At 45.2% G+C, this 22,334-nt stretch overlaps 1 protein-coding gene across 5 annotated transcripts in view; it reads left to right on the top strand.

The window, feature by feature from the left end:
* Nucleotides 1–22,334, top strand: part of PDLIM5 (PDZ and LIM domain 5) — a 148,982-nt gene that overhangs the window by 45,391 nt on the left and 81,257 nt on the right. For 3 of the 5 annotated variants that reach the window (XM_066574028.1, XM_066574027.1, XM_066574030.1), the window contains exon 4: nt 16,459–16,498. In XM_066574028.1, the coding sequence (XP_066430125.1) occupies nt 16,459–16,498 (40 nt within the window). Of the gene's footprint in view, nt 1–16,458; nt 16,499–18,555; nt 18,999–22,334 lie in introns of all 5 variants that reach the window. The other 2 variants (XM_066574026.1, XM_066574029.1) reach the window with 1 other exon arrangement.

Raw genomic sequence — 22,334 nt, 5'->3', positions numbered from 1 at the left:
TTCCGGCTCAAGAGAATCTCCTAACGCAGGGACCCCTGAACTACCCCGACGTAAGCAGACTTCATCTAACAGCTTGGTTACTGAAGAATCCATACTGAGGGGCAGGGGATTCTCAAACAAGGTAGTCAGAACGCTAATGGCAAGCAGGAAAGAGACTACCAACCGCATATACCAGAGAATCTGGAGGAGGTTTACCTCTTGGAGACAAGAGAGAGGCTCCTCAGGCAGCAGTGCGGACGTCCCTTTGATCCTGGACTTTCTACAGGACGGCCTGGATATGGGCCTCGCCCCAAGCACCCTAAGAGTCCAAACGGCAGCCCTTAGCGCCCTATTTGACACTAAGTTATCCGGGGACAGGTGGATCAATAGATTCCTGGCAGCGGCAGATAGGCTACGACCCAGGTCCACCAATATATGCCCAGACTGGAACCTTAATTTAGTCTTGAGGGCCATGACAGGGGAACCCTTCGAACCAATTGAGGGGCTCTCATTAAAAATGCTCACAGTAAAAACTATCTTCCTAGTGGCAATTTCCTCAGCCAGGCGGGTCAGCGAGCTACAGGCCCTATCCATACGCCACCCGCTCCTCAAGATTACAGATACCAAGTTAGTCTTTAAAACAGACCCGACCTTTTTGCCTAAGGTGGTATCCCCATTCCATAGGGCCCATGACATAATAATACCCTCGTTCTATAATCACCCAAAAGACGAGAGCGAGCGAACCCTAAGCTGTTTGGACGTCAGAAGGGCAGTCTTGACGTACATCGAGGCCACAGGCCCATGGAGGCAGGACGACAACCTGTTCGTCCAATATTCAGGCCCTAATAAGGGAAAGAAAGCAGCCAAAAGCTCTATAGCCAGGTGGATTCGCCTGGCCATTAGCGAGTCATATAAGGCTTTGGGGAGGGAGGCCCCCTCGGCTCTTAAAGCCCATTCCACAAGGGCAGTAGCGACCTCATGGGCCGAGCATGGCTCGGCATCAGTAGAGCAAATATGTAAGGCAGCAGTATGGAAAAAGCCCCATACTTTCGTCAAACACTACAGGGTAAAGGTGCAGCTAGATGAGGACATGTCCTTCGGTCGTAAAGTCCTCTCAGCGGCAATCCCACCCTAGAATTACTTTAGTTGATACGTCTCAGGTGGTGCTGTCGTGGAGACTCCCTGGGAAAGGTAGGATTATACCTACCCGATAATCAGGTTTCCAGGAGTCTCCACGACAGCACCCGTACATTCCCTCCCAAAATATGTATATATGTATATAAAAATAATTAAATAAATAAAAAATAAATAAAATAATTAACTAAAAAATATACCAGATAGGAAAAAATTTAAGTTGGCTCCTACCCCGGCAGTTTCGTTATAATACACTGAGGAGGGGAGGACGGGGGGGGGGGGGGGGGGACTTTGACCTCTCGGTGTGTTCCTGTCCTATCAGGAGGAGGCGATCTCAGGTGGTGCTGTCGTGGAGACTCCTGGAAACCTGATTATCGGGTAGGTATAAGCCTACCTTTTTGTTTTCATCTGTATTGCGAATAGTCCGCACGGTGAGCAGTCAGAGATGCGCAGTACACTATATATATATATATATATATATATATATATATATATATATAAATAATAAAAAATTTTTTTTTTTTTTTTTTAAAGGTCTGTTTTTCCTGTGCCATTGCTGGGCGATGATGTGGGTATCCACAACCTATCCGTAGTGTCAATCGTGGACGGGCCGTGGATCGATCGGCCTCCATTGACTTCAATGGAAGCCGTCCGTGCGGACACCGCACAAAAATAGAAGATACTGTGATTTTCCCCCCTCCTGCAATATTTAGTGCGGACACCGAGTGTATTCCACAAAACAAATCCATTCGTGTGCAGGCGGCCTAAAGATGGGTTTTAGCAATATTGCAGTGTGAGTGAACCATTTAGGAGGGAGCATGAAAGCCTTATAAGTGGAGAATGTAATATATCTATATGTAATATAGAGAAATATCTAAATTTCTTAATCAGCTGTCCCTCTCATTAATGCTAAGTTTGTTGAAAGTTCAGTAACTATTTAAAGACTTAATTTAATTGTGCTAGAAAAAATAAAAATATTAATTGCCACAAACCTGTTTTCTGATAGTTCCTCCATATCCACCCAGCTATTTTGTAAAAGGTCTGATATAGTACTAGTGGTCTAGGGAGGAACGCAATATGTTAATTGACATCATCCTATAGGTTCATCGTTTTGCATAAAAGTACTATTAGGCACTAATTGCTATTAGTGCTTATCAGCTTCATTTGCATGCAAATGAGCTTCTGGGAGCAGTTACAGAACTCTGCAGGAGATCTGAGCTCTGTAATTAGCTGTATTGGTTAGCCACAGGCTCCCCTTGGAGAGTTCAGAACCATGGACAGCAGACAGTGTGTGGTCCTGCTTATCAGCTGTTCTATTGAATGAGGGGTTTCAAGCAGAACTACAAGCTGTCGTTCGGCAGAAAACTGAAAGATGGGCACATTTAGACACAAAGATTATCGCTCTAAAGACTACTTTTGAGCGATGATCGTTGTGTCTAAATAGGGCTTGTGTTAATGGCTGTGCCTTGCTTTTTAGTCTGGCCCCTCTCGCTCGCTCTCTCGCGCTCTCGCTCTATATATATATACATACATACTCCGTAGCTCTCTTAAACTGATAAAAGGACTTTAGATGAAGCTGAAAGTTAAGACCCCAATTTACCCTGATAGATCCCTCCAAAGTCGACAGTTTTGAGCGATCGTCTTTGTATATCTTCTAGTAGCTAAGTAGCTGTTATGCAGCTGGATCGGGACACAGCTGTGGCTGCTAATAGAATACAGCTGTTTTGCATAAGCAAACAGCTGTATTGTTCTGCAGGATTACAGCCCATGCTTTGCTGTGAATTCACAGCAGGACACAGGCACAGAGAATCTTATCCACACAGTCGGTTGTGATAACAGCTGCGCTGATAACAGCTGATCGCTCAATTAAAAAAAAAACTTGAAGTGAGCAAGGAATGAACACTGCACAATGTCGGTGCATTTAGACGCAACAAGAATCGCTCAAAAGAAGGCTTTAAGTGATTTTTGGGCGATTTTCGTTCTGTCTAAATGGGCCTTAACATTGCTACCCAGATTCTAGGCTATAAATGCTCAGCGTTGGTCATACTGTGTGCAATGACAATGGCTGCTGCTAGAAACACATGCAATAAAGTCCTATGGGAATGGAAATCCTAATGTAGTAACTCTAATGTGAGCTTTATCTTGATTACACATCCAGTGTTTTATAGAAGACGGAGCATCTGGCACATCAGTCCGCCACTAGGTCATAGCGGGGATCTGGTCATCATCACATATTTGACAACATAATGTAATCTTTCATCCAAGATGAGCCAGACATTCACAGCTAAGAAAGCATTATAATCCTGTTCTTGACTTTATAGTCTCCTTCGTTTATGATTAATTACCACTTTTTATAAACTGTCTGTACGGATTACAACGATGGTGGCTATTTCTAAGAGACACTTCCCTCATTACAATCTGAATTATGTGTGACAAGCATAATTGTCAGGTGTATAGCCAACTGCGCAATTCACCTATAAAGTGTACAAGACATTGGGTTGTACGTAAAGCAGGAAGCTAACTTACCAGAGCTGCTAGGGAAAAGCAATTTTATTATGGGAGGCGGGGATTGGATAGCGTTTATATACTTTTTATATACTTTAAATAACTTATTACAAAAAGGGAGCAAGTTATAGAAGAGTAGTCAAGGTAACCTCAAATACTCATGAGACATGATGTGTGAAGAGTAAAAAAAGGGGAAGGTGGGGCTGAAGGAAGGGCACCATTAGCAAGTAGACCATTACTCAAACCAGCATCACCAAGTCTCAAAAAATGAGTCAGACCAGACAAGATAAGACACAGAAAGGAAGGAACAATTGATGGCTTAGCCAGAATGTGTCCCATAGATCTCAGAGAGCATTAAATCGATTGACCTTATTTTCATTAAAAGCACTGTGGAATGCCAGTTTCTAATATCTTTTTAAAGGTGTTGTCCAGTTATAAACTATTGATGACCTTCTAGCAGAATAGGTCAATCAGTATGGGGGTCCACCATTGCCACAGGCCCCTGCTAAACAGCTACTCCCTAGATCTGTGTGCTTGCACAGAGCAGATTTCTGCAGGAAGAAGTTCCCGTTGAAGTAAATGGCCTGCAATATCAAGCTTGACCACTGCAGTGAGAATGGAGCTGTCTGTTACCTGCAAAAAAAAAAACAGGTGATTGTATGAGCACATGGACCCAGCAAACAGCTGTTTGGTGGAGTCCCTGGTGGCAGACTCCTGCCGATCTCTATTATTGATGGTCTGTCCTATTGATAGGCCACCAATAGTTTACAACTGGACAACCCAACCTTTTAATAGGAATTTACTAGTCTAAAATAGCCAGTGAAGAAGGTTGTCGTTCTGATGTAAGTAAGTGTAATAGTTTATAAGTTTTGCCTTAGTAATTGGGGAATACATTAAGTAATTGAGTTTTAGACAATGGAATATCAAACCCAACCATTTTGTTGGATCATCTTGCAGAGCTAGCTCAGAACTGATTTAGTAGTGGGCATTACCAGAAATGTGAAAGACAGATCCGTTAGTATTAAGTTGTGGGTTTAAGTTTGTGGAGGAGCTCTGGAGTATCATAACAAAGAAAAGGCAATTGGTTCTGGTTTTCTTTAGTGGTAAGCCGTTTTGGCTGCTCTTTTCCAGATTAGTCCCCCCACCCCCACCATATGCAGCTAAGCAAGTTTACCATAGATGTATGCCTACTAGGGGATTCCGGAGGTAGCCTGATTCTATAAATTGCTGTAGAGGAAACGAGCCTGCATAAACTCCCAACCGACAAGCATGGGGACATCCGGGTGCCACCAAATGGCAAAATGCCAGATTTGGAAATACAGATGGTCCCCGACTTGCGAACAGGTTCCGTTCCAGGAGCCTGTTCGCAAGTCCATTTTGTTCGCAAGTCGAACAAATGCTCGTATGGAGCAGGATCGCGGGTGGATCCCGCTCCTTACAACGTCGGGTGCCGGCTGTTCTTACAGCGGGCACCCGGCGGCAGCAGTTCCGACGAGCCGCGACCCTTGTCAGAATGGTTAACACTTTAAATACCGCTCTGACAGCGGTATTTAAAGTGTTAACAGTTCTGACGAGCGGCGCGGCTCGTCGGAACTGCTGCCGCCGGGTGCCCGCTGTAAGAACAGCCGGCACCCGAGGTTCAGGGGGCCTGTACAGCGTCCCACGATGAGATCGCTGGACGCTGTCTGGTTGCTAGGCAGCCGGGGACCTTCTGAAAGGCCCCAGGGCTGCCTATGCAGAGTGTCCATCAAGCGCACGGCTTGATAGACGCTCTGCATAGACAGCCCTAGGGCCTTTCAGGAGGTCCCCGGCTGCCTAGCAACCAGACAGCGTCCCGCGATCTGACTGGACAGGCTTCTATCAGGCTTGATAGAAGCCTGTCCGGTCCCTGCACAGTATGATGTAATGCCATAGCGTTACATCATACTGTGCAGGACAGTTCGTATCTAGCGAAATTCGTAACTCGAATGTTCGCAAGTCGGGGACTATCTGTAATAAAATTGGCTTTGAATAGGCAGTTGACATTTAGCTTGCAGCTCTGCATAAGGCCTCATGTCCACAGGTGGATTTAATCTACGGAATCTGCACAGGTCACCGCGGAAGATCCGCAATTAAAAGTGCCCATAGGGAAGCATTTGCATCCACCACTGAATTTGAGCATGTTAATTTGCGGACTGTTTGGTGTGGAAAGCAAATCGCAGCACGCTCCATTTCAGTGCAGATTCCGTTCTCAATAGAAGTCAATGGGTGCGGACAATCCCACAGTGCATCCGCAAATATCAGCAAAGGTAAACGAAGAATTTTCAAAACCAATGCTTAGAGTAGCAATGAGGCATCTGGAAGCTCTGGGTGGAACAAGAAAATGATATGAAATCGCCCCACACAGGTCCTCCCAGATGTTCTGCAGCAGAGCCAAGAGGCCCAGCATTGTACCAGATGGAGTTGTAAGGATATTTCTAAATAAGAGACTTTGGGTAAGCCAGTGTAAGCCACAATTTTTCTATTTTCATTCATCTGGTGTTCTCCGGGTAAGATGACCAAGCTGGGAGGCCCAATGGTAGAAGAGCAGGGTAGGACCATCAGACCACCGCTTTATTAGACAACAAAACAGACTTTGCTACCCTATCTTAATCTCTTAACCAAATCTCATAACAGCTGCTTGCAGGGACCTCAGATGGCTGTGTGATACTGGCGTAGGAAGGGTCTGATGATTAGGCATTCTAGTCACTTTAATAACTAAGATCTGCCCGAAAAAGCAAAGAGGGAGTTGCTTGTCTAAAAGGCAGTTTATATAAGGGGAGAGAAACTAGAGAAAAAAAGGTCATTTTAGTTTCCATGTACACTATAGAAATATCTTGCTCTTAGGAAGTTGGTTTAAGCTGATACAGCAGGTTATGTAGAAGTCGTATGGGGAGGGCTTCAGTTTCTTGTAGAGTTCACCCTAAGTTCTGAGAGTTGACTGTATTCCTGAAAAGATGCATGTAGGTTAGGAAGAGATTTCACTGGGAAGTTCCCTTAAAACATAACTTGTTTCACAAACTTATAAAATAATGGGCTAATAATGCCAAGTCAGAAGCACTAAAAATGCTATTTACCAGCAAATGGGTCGGCCCTGACCATGTATAGTTTGGTATCTTCTATGGCCCAAATATTACACAGCTACCTCAGCAGGAGAATCGACAAAGAAGCTCAAGATGAGAAAATGGTCAGATTTTTTTGCCCTAGTAAACATGAGCTTTACTTGTCCCTCAGATGAAAGACCAGCAAGCATTTAAAAGACGCCAAGAGATTATCTCAGGCTGACTGACATGTTGATGTCTCACTGCACTCCGCATTAAATGGGTTGCTAGCCTTCTAGCGAATACACTTGGTAGCCCCAGAGCGATGGTGGGATTAACCCACATTCGCTCCCAGCTGTCTAATCGGGCTGCGGTCATTAGCTGCATGACTAGCAGGGGAGGCTTTGAGCCGGTCTCTATGCTGATGCGAATTCTAACATTTGCACTTTTCAGCCCAAAGACAAAAAATGGCCTAATGTGTTTGTACTGCTAAAGTCTCCTCAGAAGCCAGTTGTTTTAGGTTAGGAGAAGAGGTGAAAGTTTGTAAGGGACGAGACCACATAATCAGCAGTAATTTGTATCTAAATTTCAAACATTCCCCACCCCCACTTTATTATTTCTTTTAATGTCCGGGTTGGATCTTGTTGCAAACTCCAAAGTTTTAATGTAGAGCACAAAAAGAAAGGGGGCCACCTTGTAATGTACCATTTATTTTTTTTGCTATGGGTTAATTTAGAAGCAGCATGAGGAAGTTTGATTGCGGTATGAGGAAGTTTGATTGTGGTTGAAAGGCAAGAGTATAGCCCATTGATTGCTTGAAAAGGAGTGGATCCTTGGCTCCTTATGCCTTTTACGACATTAAAGGGGTTGTCTCGCGGCAAACATCAAAATTTTACATTACCCCATTCCCCCTGTCACCCCCCTGGCATAATATAGCAATTTAAAGCGGTTTTTAAAACGCTTGCTACTCACCGATCTGACGAAATATGGATTTATATAAATCTTCTGCCTAAGATGGCCGCCGGTCCTTTCCCAGGGATGCACTGCGGTTTTCTCCCATGGTGCACCGCGGGTCTTCTTCCATGGTGCACCATGGGCTCTGTGCGTTCCATTGCCGATTCCAGCCTCCTGATTGGCTGGAATCGGCACATGTGACGGGGCGGAGCTATGATGACGACGCGGTGACCAGCTCTCCGGCACGAGCGGCCCCATTCACCAGGCAGAAGGACCGCACAGCGCAAGCGCGTCTAAAGGAAGGAGAAGACAGCGTTAGTCGGCGCCATGGAGACGGGGACGCCAGCACCGGAGCAGGTAAGTGAGTAACTTCTGTATGGCTCATATTTAATGCACGATGTATATTACAAAGTGCATTAATATGGCCATACAGAAGTGTCTAACCCCACTTGCTGCCGCAAGACAACCCCTTTAAGCATGAAGGGCCAGCCTAGTCGGTTGAAGGCCTTTTCGTGTGGGCTGACACCTTTACCAATTGACCACGTGTTACGTCAGTCACCCTTCTTGTGTTGTCACAACCTTGTCGAAATGGATCTTTATGAATGTGGGTGAGCCACCAATTTATACACAGGACAGCCAGAATGTGGGTGAATTTTGTTTAAAATCTGTGTTAAGAGCAGTTGGCCTCTAGTTCTGGCTATCTAACCAGTCTTTGCTGGGCTTTAGGATGAATGTATTGTACTGGTGAATCACTGGAGGCAGAATCTGAGTTAAAGACTGTAATCATCTTGGGCACATCTTTTTATTTTATCTGTACTCTCTTGCTCTGGTTCATTAAGGGAAGGTAAGGCTTCGGGGGTTAAACAGGTAAAGTGCAAAATGACAAATGGGTATAAAGAGTTTCCTCCCTATCTGACTCCTTAGAAGGGACGGTAAAAAGTATACTTCAGAATAGCACTCAAACAAATTGTTTTTTGGATCATATGTTACTGTCATTTTTGCAGAGTGCATAGGGGTAGTTTGTCCTGTCTGATCTCTATGCTGTTTGGCCAGAAGTGTGTGTGGGGCTTACTCCCTTCCTCTTAATAGCGCTTTTTGGTCTACAGCAATTACTTATTCGCCTGAAGGGTGGGTTTTTGTCAACTGAGAGTTACTGTCAATCAGCTGCGTAAGAGTAGAGCAAGTAGGGTTGGTAGGTAGGGGTCCTTATGTGTTAACATGACACCAATTGTTTGATGGGATTTCTTTGCCCACCCAGGGGCTTCCACCAACCTCTATCACCAAACCTATTCATGTACATTACCTGCACATTGCTAATCCATTGGTCACATATAACCTACCTTTTTATAGAAGGACTCTTGGCATCCAGCAAGTGCACTCGGTTATTAGGGGCGTTGTGCGGAGTTGATTATTGTGTAATAAAAAATATTGGCGATCAGATATTCCCATCATATACCGGTGTAAGCACAAAGCCATTACACAAGTGTTAATTTGTACATCCCCATAAAAGATGTGATTTCTCACTTGTCGCAGTTACATCCCATCAGATAGACTGGTGTATGCGAGAGGTTACAGGCGACAGAAGGAAAGACTAGCAATATTTAAAAGCAATCAGAATTAACCCTTTAAAAAGGAATGTTTGTATAACTAGAACCATATCTGGTTATCTGGGAGTTCTTCCCATACGGTCTCGTCCTAAAAATTTTTGCTCTGAAAAGTATTTATTTAGCTGGCGAGTTGAGAGTTCACTGTCTGTGATTGTGCTGTTTACTATATTACTATGGTGATAAACCACACGTCTATTAAGTTCACCCTTCACTGAAATAACTTTCTGCTGAATCACTGGAATTTCTGAAAAACCTTCCCCCCATTTTTTTTTCTTTAGAAAGGTAGGGCATAAAAAATAAATCTGAGGATTAGGCTGGTCTGATTTGATTTGGAGCCACTTAAAAAATATAATAGGAAAAAATTATTAGCAAACCCCTAATATAATACGGCAACTATAGGGCATGCTGATCAAAACCAACTGTTGGCCATAAATTAATTGTGGGTGTCTCCCCCTCCCCCCTTCCTTATCACCCCCCCCCCCCTTTCTTGCATCAATGACCCTTGGTCATAAAAGGGTTAAGCCCCATTTACATGGGACGATTGTCGGGCAAACTATGCCCGACACTCGTCCCCGCATGTACTCGCTACCATGCTGCTGCACAATAGTGAGTATCATTGGCTCGCAGCGGGGCGGCTGGAGGAGATTTCTCTCCCCCCCCCCCTTCCCCTTTCCATTCACTGTAACATGGCAGCGGTTCAGTACTGAACAGCTGCTGTTTACACCAAACCATCAGCGTTTAAGCTACATAAAATCCTGAACGACGAGTAAAAAAAAAACAGCAGCCGGTCAGTACTGAGCGGCGGCTGCTTACAGTGAATGGAGAGGGGCGGGGAGAGCGAGGAGAGAAATCTCCTCCCAGCCCCCCTGCTGACCACTCTGTCAGAGAGCTGGCGATACTTGCTCCTGCGTGACAGCACAGGAGCGAGTACTCTCAGGGACGAGTGTCAGGCATCATTTGCCTGACATTTGTCCCGTGTAAATGGGGCTTTAAACAACTTTCTGTCCCTAGTGAGTGTTTTTTTGTTTGTTTGTTTTTTCTTTGTGCATAGAAAACTGGAGATGGAATCTACTGAATATAAAAAATAAAAAAAAATGTGAATAAAGCCTGTGTAGTGTAAAATGACGAGCCGATCAGTCGGTTAGCAAATTGATTATAATTTTTCTAATATAAATTGTTATGCTGTATTTCAGTTCTGGAAAGCCCAGAAGGATCCATAGCATACTGTAGAGAATGATAGCTGAACGGAGTAGTGTGGGAATAAAGTGACATTCTGTGGCAGTGACATATTCCAGGCTAAACCCCCACTGTGGGCACGCTCTGTTATTTCAGACAGAGGGAGAAGTCTGAGCCGAAAGACCAAAAATGTTAGATGTGAAAAATGAGGAATTGGCTTGTGATGCTCGTTCCTGTGACCAGTATCATTCGTCTGTTCCCTAATAAGGCAGCGCTCTAAAGTTTGGAATTCTTAAAGATGCCTCGAATATCAGCTAAAATAGTCACTGTGTGACCACATTAGTATATCTGCCGGGATTTAAACTTTTTTTTAAAATTTTTTTTTAAGGGCAGTAAATAATTGGTTTGTCTTAACAGAAGTCGGTTCAGCTAAACTCCAAAATATCTATTCTAACACGTCTCTAAACAGCCTATAGAACACGCCTCATCTCTGTCTTTATTAGGAGATCGGTATTCATGTTCAGTAAGTCATACAGATTGTCTAAGCCACTGTCCTCTGATAAATTGATGGGCAACGGGCAGCATGGAGGTTTACTGGTTAACTGCAGTGCCATGGGCATAAATTCACCCAAAGCAGCATTTACATACATTTCCATATTCCCACTGTGTACCATCCACTGGGTTTACAAAAGGCAAGAAATACAATTGTATCTTTTTCAATCTGTTATTGGGAAGAATTCCTGTGAGAGTTCAAATAAGGATAAAAATCCCTGAATCTGTGTCTCTCTCCTCAAGCGGTCCAAAAGAGATAACTTATAATAATCTAAGGAAGTCTTTTACACGCTTCTAAAATGTAGACAAGTCAGCAGTTTCTCACTTGCGCAAATATTCACTACTGGTATTGGGAGAAGAAAAACAAATAAGTGTTTTACATATGGCTATTAGTGGATATTGTGGTAGAGCGACTGGGTAAACCAAATTCTACATGGGTAATTGCCTGATCATCCAGCAATTTAATATGCTCCAAACAATTTGCAGATCTTACAATCACCATTTTTAACATGCCTGAAGTTTTAATTCTTGTCCGATCTCTGGTTGTGATCACAGGGGGTAGTTTGCGAGTATTTGCATGCTGAGACGATCATAAGCGACAGTCCTAGTTAGTCAAACGGTGGGCATTAATTACAGTATGTAAAAGTGCCCCTTTTAATTATTGCAGGAATGTTTTCCTACTGATTTGATGTGGTAAAAGATCAAAATCTTTTCTAATGGTGATAAACACAGTCAATGTCCCTCCTAAAAAGATCTTCAACCCTTTCCAATCCAATTTGTATCCTGGTTTTCCTAGGGGGCTTACTCTTTTTCTGATGTTATACAACGGCGCTATATGCTGGCTAAAGCCAGTACTGCATGAGGTGACACGTTGGATAGGCTCCGACAGCAGAGAGGCCGGCAATATACAGTAAGAGAACCCTGACGGACGTCTACCAACATCGGAGCTGTACAGCCTTAACTCATAATGTCTTCAGAGGTCAGACAGTAGATTGGAAAGGGTTAAAGGCAGATCTCTGTAATAAGCTTCAATGTATTTAAACAGTATGCAAGCTGAGTCTTTAGCAAAATTGGGAAAATGGGAGTTTGTAAGTCTTGTGCACCAATTCACCTCTGGACCTGTTCTAGTTACCGTGTTGTTGTTTTTTGTACAATAATCCATTTGTCAACTGACTAGTCACTTTTTTCCCTTTTTTTTCCCCCTGAAATGGGTGTGTGATGGATGGATATATAGATACATATATAAATATTTATATTGGACCAGGGGTGGAAGGATTAGATGTCACCTGGATAGTAAGAGCATGTTCCAAAAGAAACCATCTGCTCCAAGGCTCTAGGAACCTAATCCGGGTATTATTTTCCCAAGCCATCAGCTCCTCAAAACAAAGTAATTGTGAAAATTTTATGAAGCCCCCATTTAATACTAGGAAACATCTGTGAGCGGCAGTGAAGGGGGAATTAGAAGTCTGGCGGCAATCCACATTCAGGTTTGCCAGATCATGGCTGGAAGGTCTGAGAGGGTAGCCAGAGTAAAATGAATTTTGGAGAGTTGGATCTCTGTTGAGCAAACTTTCTTTTAGTAATTTAACTTGGCGCCAAAAGTCTTTGTGCATATGGCGTAAAAGCCGTAAGGGTAGAAGAGTGCCTGGTGCCGAGTGGCACCTCCAGCAATGATCTCAATAGGCCAAATGTGCCCATTTGAGAGAGACGGAGAGCTTTATACCACCTTCATTAGAAGTTTAAGGACTTCTCTAAAGTCACCCACACTAAAGACATTGCAGAGGAGTAAAAGTGAGGTTAACCCTGATTACTTATGCTAACTCTTGCATAGTAGTTATTTTCTGACAATCTATAGGACTGCCTAAGCTCACTCTGCGTTGTTGTTGTTAGCCGTTCACGACCCTCGGTGACCCTAAACACGAGTTCCCTCCGTGTTGTTCAGTTTTGCACTGCTTATTTCAGTTGTGTGATATCCATGCCAGGATCAGCTCTGACGGTATCAGCCATCGTGTTCTTTGGCGGCCAGGTCTTCTTTTGCCACTGATCAGTCCAAGCATTATAGATTTTTCTAGCGACTCTGCTCGTATTACATGACCAACATACATGGGTCTGAGTCTGGTCATCTTCCCCTCCAGTGTTATATTCGGGTCTTACGGTGGATTTAGATGGGACGAATGTCAGGCAAACCATGCCCGACACTCGTCTCTGCATACACTCGCTCCCATGCTGTTGCCCGGGAGCTAGTATCGCTGGCTCGGTCACAGAGCAGCCAGCAGGGGTCGGGAAGGCTGCAGGAGATTTTACTCTTCGCTCTCTGCCGCTCCTTTCCATTGACTTAACATAGCAGCTGCTCAATACTGAACGGCTGTTATGTTATGTCAGTGGAGAGGGCCGGTGGAGAGCGAGGAGTGAAGTCTCCTCCAGCTGCCCCCTGTGAGTCAGCGATACTAGCTCCTGTACAGTAACATGAGGATGCACGGGAATGAGTGTCGGGCATCGTTTGCCCAACACTCGTCCTGTCTAAATGGGCCTTTATACGATTCAGGACTTCTGTTTGTTACTCTCACGGTCCAGGGCATACGCAGCAGCTTTCGCTGGCACCACTGCTCCAACGCATCAATCCTCCTATCGGCTTTTTTCGCAATTCAGATGTTCACAAAGTATGCGCTCTGGTATGCAGTAGTGATGTTTCTAGGCACCGGAAGTGACGTGTTGTCCGAGAGCCGCATGTAAACCTAAGGACAGTTGGCACAAACGCCTTTTAGGTGACCTGTTATATGGATCGCTGGAAAACTAGTGCGATCCACCTTAAGTGAGAATTCTCTGCCAGTAATTTTGTCCTTATGCTGATTTCATTTTTATTTCATTTTTTTTTTTTGCTTTGGTCTAGTACCCATTTGTTACCTCTATGTACACAGATCCTGTGATGAGGTGAAATGCGTAGGACTTTGTATCACTGAGGAATACAATGGGCCTCTTTACTATAGGGCCAATCATTTGGCGCCACCCTTATTCGGACAATGACTCCAACTTTGCAAGGAGGGATAAATTAGTTGTTATGGGCACAGTAGGGACCAGTTGTACCAATGTTCCATTATTCTGTGCCTGTAGTATCTTTTTGAATACTGGACCTACAAACATTATATCTATTAAAGGAGACCTCCTATTGGGGTATCAGATGTGGTAAAGGCCCATTTAGACACAACGATAATCGCTCAAATGATGTCGCTCAAGCAACTTTTGAGCGATCATCGTCATTTACAGTGCAAGATGATCGCTCAAGATGAGCGATCACCTTGCGCTGCCAGCGGAGGATGCAGAAGACAAGCGGGGTGTCCAGATGTTCTCTGCACGGAGCGCCTGGCTGTTATACAGCCAAACGCTCCATGCCAGGTATGGAGAACAGCTGGACCGCTCTGTTCTTCATACCCAGCCCGTTATCAGGGAGCGGGATACAGCTGAAACAATAGTATCAGCTGTATCCTGCTGTGAATCCCTAATAAGGCTCATCGTCATCTTTCAGCATGCTGTAAGACAACAATGAGCGACGGCTTAACGAGAACTGCACAATGTCAGTGCTGTTACACACAACGATTATTGCTCAAAAGACGGCTTTTGAGCGAATTTTTAAATGATAATCGTTGTCTAAATGGGCCCTTCTCATTATTGAGCTCTGTCTCACCACCTTAGGGGGCCTTCCTTTTTTAATTGTTGTAATAAGTTACATTTTATACTGTATAAAGTGTTTCACCCAGTTCTCTGCCGTTTAGCTCGATATTGCAGAACTTGGGTTTATAATAGTTTCATTGTTCTCTACATTTTGAGTTGCCAATTCAAGACCTTTCTTGTCTTGACTTTTTTTTTTTGCACCTCAAGTCTTGTTTCCTCCTGTGTTCTGCAAACAAGGCCGGGCATCCCCGCCGAGTCAGGAAGGCCTGGGATTCCGCAGCATTTCTTGGATTGTATCTCCAGTATGTCATACCGTTGCCTGATTCATGTGGACACAGGTGACTCACTAACTTGGAGAGCCTTTCTTTTGGTCCACTGTTTACGTCTGGCATTTTCCTTATATTTGGTCCAGGCTTCCAGCCATTGAATTGACTAAACCGAGGAGCTTGAAACCTGTGAAAATGTTGTTTTACACTCCAGTTGCCATTGGCAGTGTTAATTATATGTATAAGGATAGCTGATGCTTTACTCCTAAACTTGGCCATATATGTTGCTGAATAAGTTTTTATTGGACCTTCCGCGCTATCGAAAATCAAAGTTCAAGCATGAATTGTGTCTTTTCTAAAATTCTGTATGCCAGGATGCCGCATATGCTGTATACTATGATGGTTCTATAGAATGATGGAACAGTAACACAAGTGCTAATAAAGTGATATAAACATATTTAAAGATACTCCAATGATTGAGCACAGTTAGGCCCCCTTCACACGGGCAGAAATTCCACAGCGGGATTTCCCTCAGAATTTCCGCCCCTACCCGCCTGCATAGGATTGCATTACAAAATAGAATCCTATGCAGACGGCCGCGTTTGTCCGCGTGAAAATACACACGGAAAACAAATCGCGGCATGTTCTATTTCTGTGCGGGTCTTGCAGAGGCCCGCACAGAAATGTCACTCCCGACGTCCCAAATCTGCCCTGCGCCTGCTGGCTGTAGCCGCGGAAGCAGGTAAGCGCCACTCTGGTCCCTCCCTGCAGGGACGTGGGTCGGGTCTCGCTGCAAGATTTCTCGCAGGGGATCCAACCCGGCAGTCTGTAGGCGGCCTTAAAGTGTCAACTTATTCAGGGTCACATTCCTAGAGGGGTTGTCTTGGGCATAGTGGTAAGTAGTCTGGGGCGTTTATATAATACTATAAGGGCCAGTGCCCACGTTCGGATTTATGCCGCGTTCTCCTGCAGCTATTAGGTTCTATTGAACCTAAGAGCTCACTGTTCACGCTGTGGAATTCCACCGTGAAATGAACCGTGGCATGTTCTAAATGCCCCAGGAATACGCGCATCTGGCTTCCATTGTAGTCAACGTAAGCAGGCTGTCATGCTATACTTCCACTGTAGTACTACTACAGCGGACGTATCTCTTGAATATGCACATCATCTGACACTGCCAGCGCGTCATGCGTTGTACTGCGCATGCATGCCGTCCCTCCATGCGGGATGCGCATGGCGGATCTGGAGTAGTAAGTATTGGGGCTTTGGGGGGCGCCGTGGCGGACTTCACTGCGATATTCCGCTGGCGAAGTCCATCACAGCCGTGGTCATGAGGCCTAACAGATGTGAGTGCATGGAGAATTTTTCTTATTTTCACATTTCGGCACTTGGGGTTTCTATGCGTTTTGATGAAGTCTCAGATGTTTTGGCTCATTAGGAGTCTTACTGGAAGAATCAGACTTTTTCACTAGGCAGGTATTGATATTACAGACTGTATAATATCAAATAACGCTACAATTTCATCCAGGTATTTGACATATTGCTTTTCCTTTTTAGAGCGGTGGCGGTACAGAACAATCCAAAGCCTACACAGACGGTAAGTTGTTCCCTTTTGCACAACCCTATAACAGGATGGCATTTGAAATATCTACCTTCCCATATACTGTTATCCAAGACCACTGATTTAACAAGCCTGTCCAGTCTCCTGACTATTGCAGTATTATGGGCTGAGACGTTGCTGTATGGCATCAAACCTTTAACGGTAGTACAACAAATATAATGGGAGATATTTCCAATGGCTAATGTAAATAAGGATGGGCTTCAAAGACAAATATTCCAATCCAACAAATAACATTTTAGAGTAGGCCTATGGATTTCTTCAGCATTATGGTTCCTATACGCTGCTTTTTATTGGTCATAGTCATATAATGGTTGATGCAAAAAGCAAAGGATGAAGGTAATGTGTTGGTAGGATCTCACAATAGCACAGTAAAACCATCTTTAGTTCATCAATATCATTTGTTATAGGAGGTTGTCAATAGTTTTTCATCTGAAGACTCTTCAGGATAAGTCACGAATAGCAGATCGGCTGAGGTCCACTATTTGGGACTCATGCGAATCGGCTGATGGGAAGCTTCTACAGAAGCAAGGCTGTTTGTAGCTCAGTGGTCAAGCTTAGTATTACAGCTCTTTTCCATTGAAGACCGTGCAAGAAGTCACTGCATATACAGAACACATGTGCACACATCCAAAAGGCTGAATTTCAAAATGTGGTGTAAGCCCCACAAAAAAAGCCACAAAGTGTAAAAGAAGCCTAAAAGTTTAAAACCTTGTAGAATACTTGCGTAATTGACTTTGTGCCACTGATCCATGACCATTTTGGTTACTTCTAAAACTGATGACGTGTCAAAAACAGCTTGAAATGAACATCATACACGCCAAATGATTGCAAAAAAATGTGTTCCGTATGTCTGACTAGGGCTGTTCGTGAAGCATGCGCATGTCATTGTGTAAAACGCCAATCGGATATAAGGTACAGATTTTTTTGCAGTGAGTCTGTGCGAGTATGCCCTTCAGTCAATTTGTATTAGTCCTTTATATGTATTTAAGTTAGGCTCCAAGAAAGGGTTGAAAACCATAAATGTATACCTAAAGTTCCTTATCCTAACAAGACACATGGGGATATCCTCCACTTTTACATGTGAATATCCCCCACGTTTACAAGGACATGCTGTGCATTCATGTCATCACTGACAAAATGTCTGGATTCTGGTACCACATCTGGGATCTGCAGCTTCACCAAAAACGGGGTCCCGCTGGCCGCTACATTCAGACATTGAATGCAGAGGTGACTGCGTATGGAAGTTAGAGTACAGAAGCAGCCGGAGGCCACCTCCCCGGTTGGGACATTGGGCCCTGTTCTCTAGGACCGGTGCAGGCCCTAAAGGTGGGACACTCATCAGACATTTAACAGCATATCCCTTGGGCGTGCCATAATAGTCTGTGATGCAAATATCCCTACAGCCCTACAGTAATCTTTTAAAATGCATCAATAAAAGGCAGCTTGTACATCTTCAACTCCTTTTTTTCCTTTTATTCCATAGTTCTATACAGACATATTTCCTTTAAGATGAATTTGTTCAATTTGCACCACTTTTATGACTTTAAAATGTCACAGATGTTGGCTCATTCCAAATTTAGCATAAAACTGGCATCTTCTCTCCTCGTGCCACTTTTTTAAAAGTGGTTGCAGTCTAACTGGAGGAGTCATGACCACTAGTGGTCCCACGTGTTCCTTAAAGCTTTAAGTTGGAGAATGGCACTAAAATAAAGTTCTCAACAAAGGCAAAAGATTTGATTATTTAGCTTTAGATAGCCTGAAATATGTCAAATTTATTACTCCGCCTTTATGATACACTTTACTCCAACACGCTCAGATTAAGACTGGCACATGAAACGCCCGTCATGTCCTGTAGTTCTTTGTGTCATCTGCAATGTATAGCCTTGTTTAGTTGGCTACACTCTAAACATATAGATGTATCGGGTGGAGAACTAGACGGTGTCTGTATAGTGACAGTTTATTACGTAATATGAGCGGTTGAGCTCTCTGCATGTGGTTGGTGTGTTTTTTTTGTTTGTTTTTTTTACATATAGGAAGCACCAAAAGAAATTATTAAGCCTGTGCCCATTGCAACGCCCATCCCGGCTGTGCCCAGAGTCACCACCCCTACCAATGTGGCATACAACAAAGCACCTAGGCCATTTGGAGCCCCATCTCCTTCTTCCAAGCCTGCATCAATCCCTTCACCATCCTCTGCCTTCACCCCAGCTACCACCAGCCAAGCCTCCACACAACCATCTGCTTTATCCCTGCTTGCTGCTGTAACCCCACCTGCCCCCACTACCACCGGATTGCATGCGGGTTACAAGCCTTCCACTGATGGCCAGTCACCTGTCACTAAGCCTGCAGTCACCAATGTGCCACGGCAGCCGGCTGCAAGCTACAGTCCGACAGTCAGCCAGCAGTCTAATAATGACGCAGCTTATGTGCCAAGAAGAGGACCTCAGGAAAATCTGGGGGACAAATCAGAAAATGGGTAGGTGGAATTGCATGTATGTTTCTGATGTGGATGAGACACTTGCTTTTCAGTGTGGTTTGAGAAATTGAGTGGTTTTTGGTTTTTCTTCGTTACTACACAGAATGTCGTTAAATGCTTCAATGGCTCTCCAGGCATTTTTTTTCAGGTTTCCCCCTTTTAGGTTTTTCTTTTTGAAATCCCATTAAAGTGACACAAAAAAACAAATTTTTAAAGAAAATGTGTTTTTTAAAAGTTGAAAATATTAGGAGTATACAATATCAACAGTGTTTTAGCTCAAAGCTAGGTCAGTAGTGTCGCCGTATTGGGTATTCTAAATAAGGCCGTCCATACTGATGATCTGCTAACTGAACATCAAACAGAAACCTGATTGAAAATCCACCCCAAAATCTGCATCAGAATATTTGACTTTGATCTGCAGCAAACTTCATCCCCTTCAATTAAAAGGGCAAAATCTACAAATTTATTTGTAGTTATTTTTTTAACCACTGAGGAGCCGTTCTGCTATTACACTTCATCTCCATTAACTAATTTAACAAATATGTAACTTTTTGGTTTCTTCTCATATCGTTGCTGAGGACGGCACTGGTTTGGTTTGTTGACCGATAGATTTGCTATGTATGGGCAAATTTTTAGTTTGGACTGGGGAAAGCAAAATTACTTCAAAGAAAGAGAAGTAAAGACCCTTTTTACATGGAGTGATCAAGAACCCAATCATCGCCCTGTGTAAAGATGCTGGCAATTACATGCTCGTTTGTTGGGTGATCACAACTTTTATGTGACACCAAAAATAGTGTTGTCAGCAGCACATAGTGGCCCCCACTGCCACAAAACAGGACCCACAGGAGAGCAACTCAGTTGCTCAGTAACACTGCCGTTGAGTTAAGCCCCCGTGGCTCTGGGCTGCCCCACCCCACGGACACCACATGACAGCCACCGCCATGTTGCCTCGCACTATGTGAACAGGGCTCTAGAGCTTACCTGTCCTCATGATCCCAGAAACCGTCTGGAATCCAAGTAGACCGTTGCCCTTTTGTAGTCTCCTGCTAACTAAACACACCTGGGACAAAAGGGCCGGCATGCTGGCCCAAGTGCAAATGAGGGAACAGACTAAGAAAATACATTGTGGCCATGTTAGAGGAAAATAAAGCTTAAAATGAGTCTGGCTTCTTAAAAAAGCATTATGGTAAAACAATCATCCCGGCTCGGGAGGGAGTCGTGTAATGGCTTGACATTGTTGGCAGATGGACGTAACTTGAATAGGTGAAAGAATTCTGTCCTTGAAATGGAAAAGTAACACTATAGTTTACTAATTACATCAATTAGATCTCGTTTATAATGGTCCCTGGCATGTAAGTGAAATGGTTAAACTGGAAAAAAAAAATACAAGTGATGTCTTTGTGAAAATAGAAGCGGAGGTGCCTGATGGGGATTACTGTGGCCGGTTGTCCTCTTCTTGCTTCGGCACATAAAGTGCGCAGTAACACTTTGCTGTAGAACGCCGTTTCATGACCGACACTAGAGAGAGATTTACACATTATTAGCCGGAACTACTGAGGCAGATTAATCTGATACTTAGTTGTGAGAGCGTTGGGGAGAGGATATTGTTACTTAGTTTCACTATTAATTATCCATTCCCCTTATGTTTTTACCCCAGTCTTGGGTCGTACGGGACTTCACTTGCAAAATTATGCTTTTCCTGTCTGAAAGTGAAACTCTGGTCTAAAACATATTGTTTGTCAAATGAATACACATAAATGACTTGGGGGCTGTCCCTCATTGCTATCGGGCCCGCTGCGGGCTGTCCCTCGTTGCTATCGGGCCCGCTGCGGGCTGTCCCTCGTTGCTATCGGGCCCGCTGCGGGCTGTCCCTCGTTGCTATCGGGCCCGCTGCGGGCTGTCCCTCGTTGCTATCGGGCCCGCTGCGGGCTGTCCCTCGTTGCTATCGGGCCCGCTGCGGGCTGTCCCTCGTTGCTATCGGGCCCGCTGCGGGCTGTCCCTCGTTGCTATCGGGCCCGTTGCGGGCTGTCCCTCGTTGCTATCGGGCCCGTTGCGGGCTGTCCCTCGTTGCTATCGGGCCCGTTGCGGGCTGTCCCTCGTTGCTATCGGGCCCGCTGCGGGCTGTCCCTCGTTGCTATCGGGCCCGCTGCGGGCTGTCCCTCGTTGCTATCGGGCCCGCTGCGGGCTGTCCCTCGTTGCTATCGGGCCCGCTGCGGGCTGTCCCTCGTTGCTATCGGGCCCGCTGCGGGCTGTCCCTCGTTGCTATCGGGCCCGCTGCGGGCTGTCCCTCGTTGCTATCGGGCCCGTTGCGGGCTGTCCCTCGTTGCTATCGGGCCCGTTGCGGGCTGTCCCTCGTTGCTATCGGGCCCGTTGCGGGCTGTCCCTCGTTGCTATCGGGCCCGCTGCGGGCTGTCCCTCGTTGCTATCGGGCCCGCTGCGGGCTGTCCCTCGTTGCTATCGGGCCTGCTGCGGGCTGTCCCTCGTTGCTATCGGGCCTGCTGCGGGCTGTCCCTCGTTGCTATCGGGCCCGCTGCGGGCTGTCCCTCGTTGCTATCGGGCCCGCTGCGGGCTGTCCCTCGTTGCTATCGGGCCCGCTGCGGGCTGTCCCTCGTTGCTATCGGGCCCGCTGCGGGCTGTCCCTCGTTGCTATCGGGCCCGCTGCGGGCTGTCCCTCGTTGCTATCGGGCCCGCTGCGGGCTGTCCCTCGTTGCTATCGGGCCCGCTGCGGGCTGTCCCTCGTTGCTATCGGTGCACGCTGCACATAGCCGGATACCTCATGCTGACTTGGGGTATGTTTACGCGTGGTGGAGATGCTGCGGAATGATCGCTGCGGAAGTTTCCGCAGCAAATTGCGCAGAATTTCTGCATCCAAAAAACAGCCCCAATCATCTCCAATGGTATTCTAGTGCTCCAGCTAGGAAACACACACTGGGCGTTCATCCCTGTTTATTTTGACGCGGCCCGGTCCTTTTTAGAACGACTGAGGTTAATCATATGTCGTGATAAGCCCCGCCCCCTGACATGTTGGCACTTTGTGATAAATAAGTGGGTTTTGGGTTGTAGTTGGGGCACTCGGTCTCTAAAAGGTTCGCCATCACTGCTCTACGGGGTTAATTATATTAACAGACCAGGTCCAGCTAAGGGGGAATCAACTGCTTCAAGGAAAGTTTACATGAATCTCATCGACATCTCTCTGCCTTCCGGTTTCCACTTTACTCCAGTAACGAGTCAGGCGCTCTGCGCTGAGAAGCGGCCGTGTTGTCTAAACTGCACCAGACTGGGCAGCGGTGGCTGTTTCTGCTGGGAAGACCACTTGGTCCTTTTTAAGGGTCCTTT

Source organism: Eleutherodactylus coqui, chromosome 7, assembly GCF_035609145.1.
Source record: "Eleutherodactylus coqui strain aEleCoq1 chromosome 7, aEleCoq1.hap1, whole genome shotgun sequence".
Taxonomy (NCBI): domain Eukaryota; kingdom Metazoa; phylum Chordata; class Amphibia; order Anura; family Eleutherodactylidae; genus Eleutherodactylus; species Eleutherodactylus coqui.
The sequence above is the reverse complement of the archived record's forward strand: the minus strand, read 5'-3'. Positions and strand labels throughout refer to the sequence as shown.